At 40.0% G+C, this 9,057-nt stretch overlaps 1 protein-coding gene across 1 annotated transcript; it reads right to left on the bottom strand.

Annotated features, from left to right (window-relative positions):
* Window positions 1–197: 197 nt before the first annotated feature.
* LOC109083045 (isoleucine--tRNA ligase, mitochondrial-like) lies at window positions 198–9,050 on the bottom strand. Its single transcript, XM_042742345.1, is given in 24 exon segments — window positions 198–1,053; window positions 1,372–1,516; window positions 1,998–2,188; window positions 2,267–2,412; window positions 2,487–2,593; window positions 2,671–2,802; window positions 2,915–3,040; window positions 3,120–3,222; window positions 3,303–3,411; window positions 3,527–3,620; window positions 3,757–3,859; window positions 3,945–4,105; window positions 5,353–5,504; window positions 5,637–5,727; window positions 5,814–5,983; window positions 6,079–6,194; window positions 6,286–6,376; window positions 6,462–6,570; window positions 6,694–6,744; window positions 7,621–7,769; window positions 7,918–8,071; window positions 8,463–8,585; window positions 8,767–8,878; window positions 8,880–9,050. Coding segments are annotated over 24 exon segments (2,925 nt in total). The 5' UTR covers window positions 8,924–9,050; the 3' UTR covers window positions 198–907.
* Window positions 9,051–9,057: the final 7 nt, after the last annotated feature.

Below are 9,057 nucleotides of genomic sequence, written 5' to 3'. Positions count from 1 at the left end.
TTAACGTTCATGTAATTATAGTTACCTCAGGAATACACTGTAGCTCATTAGTCAGCAAGAAAAAACAACTGCAGAGATGAATTCTACTTAACCTGTTAGTAATTTATGTGTTTGAGTAAATCTGTCATGAAGAAGTTTTTATGAAGACTATTACATAAATTTGGGAAAGTGGGAATAAATGAAGATTCACACAGAAATTTACATTCTCTTTCCTGTATGTACTGTGTTTATTGGTTAAGCAATAAATTTGGCGTCATAAAGCATCAATTAACAGGTAAACTGAGAAACTAAAACTGACAAACTCTTCACTCAATGACCCTCTTCATTTATGAAAAGCACAATGAACGTGTAAATTTTGCAAAGCCTTTGTTAGATAAACTGCAACCTTCAACAATGATTTCACGACAGACTTCTGCTTTGGTTTCATGAATAAGTCAGACTGACATTACAGTACATCTTCAGTTCAAAATATGACAATAAAATATACCCTTTCAAGGCTTAATATCCATAAAAATAAGATAGACCTGTTCAACCAAACCTTTCACTCGCTGCATAAACAAGCAAATATGGACATATACACACACAAAGGCCCTTTTCAGTGTACTGAATCAATTTTCTTAACCTGCAGCAGAGAACTGCGCTGTTTTTGTCAGAATCTGGTTTTTGTGGACATTTTTTGCCTCAGCTGAGAATCTCCTGTTTGGTGTTTCCTTCCAAATTCCTGCTTTATTCTCCCGTTTGACCCCTGAGAAACGCGATCCCCCTCTCCCACAGCCTCAGACAACTTTCTTCCCGTTACAATAGCAGCTTCACACTGGTCCATGTTAGCCCTTGCAGTCTTTTTCACCAGAGGAAGAGGAGGATGAGGAGGGCCGGTGGGCAGTAGTCATGGCAACAGTCAGGGTGATTACTTGGCGTTTTCCAGCACGGTTTGGCATCGCAGGCAGAGACAGTCTGGCTCATCTGATGTGTACCGTCGACATCTCGGACACCGTGACAGAGGTGTGGGCATCGCAGCTACACTGTATGAACTCTCCTCACGAATCATGCCCCCTACACAACACACAGATGAGCATTACATACACTTCTGTCTTACAAAACTAACTGAACGAGTTACTTTAGTGTTACATAATATTTTTTATTTGGATTCTTGTGGTTCTCAATCTTTCTGACTTGAATTCTTAACAATAAAAATATGAAACTATTTAAATGCCAATATATGTTATTTCCTCTTGCATTCTGTTGTAATTATGACACTACATGGAAGTTTGTTGAGAACCACTGATCTAAACTAACTGCAAATTTACTGGATGTGTCTTGAACACAGCCTAGCCAGGACTTTTAATTTCTATCCAAAGAAAAGCATTGTACCTTCCAGGTTGATGAGGAAGTTTCCTGTGCTTGTGACGGCATCCGATGGCAAATCCCGTGGGAGAGAGCTTGTCAAAGTCGTGCGTGAGGCCATCATGAGCTCTGTCAGCTGGGAGCAGGTGGAAGTGGGCTCCTCTTGAAGAGACTGACAGAGAGGGGTGGAATTTTTTTTAAAAATTGATGTAGTCGCAAGCAAATGAAGAATAAAATTTTATGTATCTAAACACCAAAAAAAAAAGTCACATGCCATCAATGTCAAAAAAAAATTACGCAGAAGTACTGCACTACTAAGAAAACTGGGCAACAAATCAGATTTGTGTTTTTGATCACATGCCCAGAGCCACTGCTGTTACATAAAACTATGAATTCATGGCATGTAAATGCAGTCTAACTTGCTTCTTTATCTGTGACAAACGGGTGTCAGAAACACAACGCTGCATAGCGCTTTATGTACAGGGTTACCTGGATATTTTCTATAAGTGCTACCTATTGCTAAAGATTGAATTTACATGTCCATCTTCCATTTTTTATGCACTTGTCTAAACAGACCCATCACAAATAAGGCTGTGTTTCTGTGGCCAACATTTGTGCTGGTTTGAACAGGCCCTTAAAAATCTATGATGTACCTCAATGAGCTCAAAGAACAGGCCGGGCTCAATGGCAATGACGACTTCATACTTGGCAGCATTACATCCCGGAATAGATGATAGGAAGGAATCTCTGATAGCACACGCGCCCTCCACTGCTTCCTCCAGTCCTGGCCTCCGCCACACAGAACTGGTCTTAATCCAACCACTACGAAACAAAGTGTCCCCCTCTACAGGTGAAGAGAGAGGTGAGAAGTCTTACAGTCTGTAGACATACAGCATCAGTTGTACCGAAATCGCGTGTGTACCATCATGTCCAGGAGCGTGCAGGTACACCTCCTCAGCGAGATGAGGGAGCACAGGAGCAATGGAACGGCTCACTCCATCCAGAATCTCTTCTAGAACCGTCTGACATGACCTCCGACCAAGAGAGTCCTCAGGGTCACAATACAGCCTGAGAGAGAAAATGAGAGAGTGACTTATTGCTACAGAACAGGATTTTAGTTACAAAATTGAATGTGTGGTTACCGATCTTTAATGATGCTGAAATAGAAGCTGGATAAATCTCTAGTGATGAAGGATTGCAGCAGACGGATGACACGGCCATTGTCAAACTCACTGTAAGCATCCGTTACCTACAGCACACAAACACATGTGACTCGAGCGACTGCAGAGTAGAGCTGGTTTATGTTCGGTTAACACTGAGCCTCACCTTCATGCTGAACTCTCTGAGCACATGCAGCATGTACTGATCTACGTAGTGCATTTGTTTAGGGTCCACGGCCTGGGAACGAGGATCAAAACCCTGGAGATTCCCCAAGAGAAACTTCAGTGTGTTCCTCAGCTGGAGAGAGAAGGTCAGTTGAAAGAGAGGCCATCAGCACATAAACATTTCGATTTATTTTTGAACTAGAACTGATTGGCAGCAAACTAATGCATTTGTTTATAAGCCAGACCTTGCTGATGCTGTCTTTAGCAGCGTTTAGTGCGTTCGGCCCGATCTGAACCTCAGAAAACACATTCGACTCTGCAACCCACCATCTCAAAACATCAGCACCATATGGAGGAGAGACAGACAAGTCCTGGGAGAGAGAAACTGGTGTTTGAAAACACTGACTGACTGATAAAATTTGATTCTAGAATTGGTTGATCGTATCTTACCTTCCCTCCATTAATAACAACATCTGGGTCGATCACGTTGCCTACGGACTTAGACATTTTTTCTCCTTTCTCACTCACAGCAAATCCATGGATCACTAGAGCTCTGAAACACACACCGAAGGTCACCAATGTTTTTTGACGTGTATTTTCATTTGCATATACACATGCATTTGTATGACTCACTTGTAAGGGGCTTTATTCCGTACAGCTACACTGGTGAGTAGAGACGACTGAAACCAACCGCCGACCTGATCTTTCCCTTCAACGTATGAGTCCGCACGCGGATCAGATTCTGAAAGAGAGAGAGAGAGAGGCAGTAAGATTACACTACAACACAACAAAATAAATTTGGAACTAGACGCACACAAAATACATGTAAACAATTAAGCACCACTTTGACTACTCACCTGGGAGCACAGCGGCCCATGAGGTCCCGCTATCAAACCAGATATCCAGAACATCTTCACCCCGCACATAATCAGATACTGCACCTGCTTTACTCTGACAAACCATTTATAACATATACTGAATCTTTTTTGAGCACCAATCAGAATGATTTCTGAATGATCATGTGACATAAGAGATTTCTTCAAATAACTACTTTTCAAAATTCTACTGGTAGTATATTAAAATATACCTTCTGAAGAACCTCTGGAGTCAGAAACGTCTCCACTGGCTCCGTCCACCAGCTGTCACTCCCCTTCTCAGAGAAAACCTTAGCAATGTGTGTCACTGAATGTCTGAGAGAGAGAGAGGGAATTAAACGTATAGTTTAAGAAGTCTTTATATGCGTTTGATTTTGTCTATTACGGTGTAAGTATATACTTGTTTAAGAGTGGCTCTCCAGTCTCTTTATGGTAGAACACTGGAATGGGGACGCCCCAGCTCCTCTGCCGAGATATACACCAGTATGTTCTTCTGTCTAACATTGCCAACAAACTAGACCTCGCCGATTCAGGTATCACACGCACCTTCTGCAGGGCATCCTATAAAAACACACCCAAAGTGTATTTCTGCAGATAAGCACTTACATATAGCTTGAAAGTTATTAGAAATCACTTGCATTTTGTAATAGTTTTGCATTAGTTAATAAAAATAAAAAAAACGTGCCCAGAAAAAAAGTCAATATGTAAAAAATCTTTTCTAAAACGGACTTCATTTACTCAATTCATTTAAGCAAAACATTAAAAAAAATAAAAAATAAAAAAAAATAAAAAAATAAATATATATATATACACACACACACAGTATAATAAATATACATAACACATTTTTGCAAATGAAATGAAATGTAGAGAATAACGCATTAGATCAGTGTTCATTGCATAGCCTATAGAGGACATGGCAGAGTTGGATCACTTAGTCAAGCTATATATTTTTAGAACATAACTATTTTTCTTTCAGTAACAAAGAAATACTATCAACTTTAGCTAATTATGACACAATAATAATTAGCACACGAACTTTAAAAAGAGAATTTGCAAGCGGCTAGGTACTTTTTTTTAGAAGAAAAAATCAGTCCAATTTGCACGATGTAGGCTACTCGCTTTTGAAAAAACCCAACATGAAATGACAACCAGAGGACAAATGCAAGGTTATCGCTGGCTTCACCCAAATGCACTCTGCACTTGGCTTTTTAAAACAGCTATGATAAATTAAAACCGTACGGCATTGCCATTAATGGCGAGATTTGTAATGTAATGAGTTTATTCTCAAGATTGTATTTCGACTTTTTTTTCTCGAAATTTAACGAGTTTTTTTTCTCGAAACATCCAACGACTTTATTTTCTCGATATTTAATGAGTTTATTCTCAAGATTGTATTTCGACTTTTTTTTCTCGAAATTTTAATGAGTTTAATCTCGCAATATAATGACTTTAATTCTCGATATTTAATGAGTTTATTCTCAAGATTGTATTTCGACTTTGTTTTTTTTCTCGAAATTTAATGAGTTTAATCTCGCAATATAATGACTTTAATCTCGAGATGGTTTTATTTTTTTATTATTGCTTGGCCCTAATCCTCTTCCGTAAAAATGTGATTTTTTTTCAGCATTATGAGAAAATTTTATTTTTATATAAAACATGACAAAACGTAAAAAATGTTAACAGTCCTAATAACAGTTCTTATTTGCTTAAAATCAAAATATAAAAATAAGAATTTGGTGATGAAATATGACCCATGTATATGTTGTTAACAGGTTGCTATTCTATTCAGGAGACCATTGGCTCACCTTGGCTTTGTCTTTGAGGCTGGCTGTGTTAATAAACCATTGTTTACTGGCTCTGATCACCACTGGCTGTTTGGTCCTCCAGTCATACGGGTAGCTGTGGACACAGTCCTCCTCCTTGACAATGGCACCCACTGCCTGCAGCATTGAGATTACTGCCCACACACACAAAACATTAGTTATGATTACAAGAATGCATATTCTTTTATCATTTCATACGGTCAAATTTAGTTCTATTTTTCTTGTAACAACATTTTCTCTTTCCTCCATCAATCTGGCTCTCTCACCTGTGGCATTGCCTTCAGTCATCACAGATTTCTTCTGCAGTTCAGGCCCAGCCAGTTCTGTAAACCTTCCCTCCTCATCCACTATGCACTCCTAGAGAAAGAAAGACTTCAATTAAAAGTCACGACAACAAACCAATATATTTATGTTTTCAGCATATACAGATGTGGGCGACATACTACTGGCAGATTAAAGTGCGTAGCAACACCGTAGTCCTCCATGCCGTGGGCAGGAGCTGTGTGGACCAATCCGGTTCCCTTAGTCATGGTCACATGATTAGCCGGCAACAAAGGTGCTTGTTTTGCAGGAATTGTGGGATGCTGACAGACTCCACCTTCGAGGTCTGACCCTGGAGATGAGTGAAAGAGAAACAGAGAGATGCTTATTTTAGTTTAAAGGGCATCATATGAAGTGATTCAGGCCAAAAACAAACACTGGATCTACCTGCGAATGTGGCCAAACTTTCCAGATTTGTCTTCAGCACAGAGGCGAGGCTGTTGATGCACTCTGAGGCCACTAGGAGGAGCTGTTCATTATCAGCTCGCTTCACTACAGAGTACCTGAAGAAGAGGAAAGACATGCAATCACGAATGTCTCCATTAAATCATATCACCTGAATTCCACCGACAGATGCACAGGTGTGTGACTTACTGTACTTTGGGCATGTAACAAACCGCTTGATTGGCTGGAATAGTCCATGGCTGAGTCGTCCATATCAGAGCAGACACATCACCCCATCTTTCTAAAGCACAGACAAAAATACTGGCATCAGAAACAGCAAAATGATTCTGTGGCCTGTATAAAGAGTGTGTGGCACCGGGACGCACCTGCTTTGGCAGCGAGTTTGGCTGGCAGGGTGAGCAGGGGGAAAGTGATGTACACAGCACGGCTCACATGTTCTGGGTTATACTCCAGCTCAGCTTCTGCAAGCGCCGTTTCACAGAGACAGAGAATAAAGCAGAAATCTGTACAACATCTAAATCCTCAAATTCAAAGCTTCCTGTCTGTTATGCTTTATTAAAGGCTTTATACGAGACTGCAAACACTGAGCTTCTCTCACCTGGATGATGGTGACCAGAAAACAGGCTTATAGTCCTGATAAATAAAACCCTGTACGCAAAGATAGAAAAAGAGGGGTAAAGTGAGAAACTTTCAATGATATGAGGGTGCCTACACTACTATTTTAAAATCTGGGGTCAGTAATTTATGGTAACACTTTAGTATAGGAGCCATTCTCACTATTAACTAGTTGCTTATTAGCATGTGTATTTTTAGTTTTTTTGTTGTTTATTAGTACTTATAAAGCACATATTCCATTTCTGCATGACCTTATTTTACATCTCTTAATACTTCCCAACACCTAAACTTAACGACTACTTTACTAACTTTTAATAAGCAGCCAATTAGGAGTTTGTTGAGGCAAAAGTTGTAGTTAATGGTTTGTACCTTAAATAAACTGTGACCCAATTTATTAAAGACATTAATCCTTTTTTTTTTTCAGCAAGGACACATTAAATTAATCAAAAGTGACATTAAAGATGATAGAAAATATAATGTTAGAAAATATTTCTATTTCAAACAGAAATATCTGAATTTATTCAAAGAACACTGACAAAAAGTATCACAGCTTTGACAAAAACAAAGTAACAACAAATCATTGTATTAGAATGATATCTGAAGGATCATATGACACTGAAGACTGGCGTAATCGAGTAATGGAGTGTATATTTTAAAATTCAAATATAAAATAAATTGAAAATGTAAGTTTTACATTTTAAATTGTAATTATGTTTCACAACAATACTTTCTGGTTTATTAATCAAATAAATGTGATTGCATTTTTTTTCTAAACTTTTATAGTAGTGTAAATAGTAATGTATATCATTGCATAATATTAATTTATTGGCAAACTACTCTTTAAGCACTCACATATGGAATGACATCAAACATGTCAAGCTGTGTTGTACAGAAAAAAACTTCTCTCACCTTGTTATGCATATCTTGGAAGACTTTCAGTTGAGCCGCTTCATATTTCCCATCAAAGGTGTAATAACAATTCTCCCAGTGCGCCATCACACCCCAGCGCTGGAATGCAGCACGCTGCCGAGATATGGCCCTCTCTGCAAACTCCCGCGCTGAACAGAGAGACACACAGGCAGTTTAGGATTCACCAATAGAAACATATCTTAGCAACATTACTTAACTGACAGGTTATTTCAAGCTTCTAAGATCTAGGCAACTGTCTTATTTGACCAGAGCATTCATTATATGTATCCTCCTGACCTTTCTGTCGGATTTGTAGAGGAGTCAGCTCATTGGTTCCCAGGTCTCCAAGTGCTTTGAGCTCAATGGGCAGCCCATGGCAGTCCCAACCGGGCACATAGTGCACCTGTCTGCCTCTCAGCACCTCGAAACGGTTCCGGATGTCTTTGAGGATCTACAGGAGAGATCAAATAAAGATGCCGACTGCAGATTATGGAGTTCATGAGTATATTTCCATTCCTGTAGGTTTAGGTATATAACTGAATGATAAGATGACTTTGAAGCAAAAATAAAGGATGTGGATCCAGGAACATCTACTTGTGTCAAGGCTGCACCCACCATACCTCTGTATTTTTTCCGAGGTGTAATAATTTCCTAATAATAACTGTACTTGAATGCTGCAAAGGTATTGTGCAATGTGTACTGTACACATACGTAGATCAAAATATTCAAAATGTTTCAAATGGGCCCTGAACCTCCCAAACAGGCTCAGCTTTTGGACCCTGGTATTTCTAATTCCCTGCATACGGCCATGACTTGTGTGCATATGATCTGACAGAATGTACCTTATTGAGAGCGTGCCCAACATGCGGGTCTCCATTGGCATACGGTGGTCCATCATGAAGGCAGTACTCCTTTTTAGCTTTTTTCTCTCTCTGCCATGTGTACAGCTGGTCAAAACCACATTTCTGTAGAGCACAGAAAAGTTCAAACTCCAACTAAAGACAACCTCATCCTTGATCTCAAGCTGCGTGGCTGTTATAGAAGTGTTGTAGTATAATGTCATCTTAATCATTCACTATGATTTATGAAGTAACAGAACAGAACCACTTTTGGTTCAGCTTTTGTATCTGGATCTGTGACTTGTACCTGCTGGATCTGGATCTCTCGCTCCAGTAGGCTCGGCCCGGTCACTCTCATGGGGAAGTCAGTGCGGGGCAGCAGCACAGTGTCCTGGTACTGACCTGGGGAGCGTCCCCGGAGCCACACCGCCGAACCCTAGCGCCGAACGCCGAACCAGCAGCATGAGGGACTCTGACAGGAGAGCTTGCGACCAGGATGAGAGTTTGTTGTGAGATGTGACCTCCTCCTCCTCCGCATGGGCGGCACCCTGTGTCTACCGGAACCATAGACGCAGCACACATCTACGGGAGATGAGAA

This window comes from Cyprinus carpio, chromosome B17 (assembly GCF_018340385.1).
Source record: "Cyprinus carpio isolate SPL01 chromosome B17, ASM1834038v1, whole genome shotgun sequence".
Lineage (NCBI taxonomy): Eukaryota > Metazoa > Chordata > Actinopteri > Cypriniformes > Cyprinidae > Cyprinus > Cyprinus carpio.
This window is presented reverse-complemented; position numbering and strand designations above follow the sequence as displayed.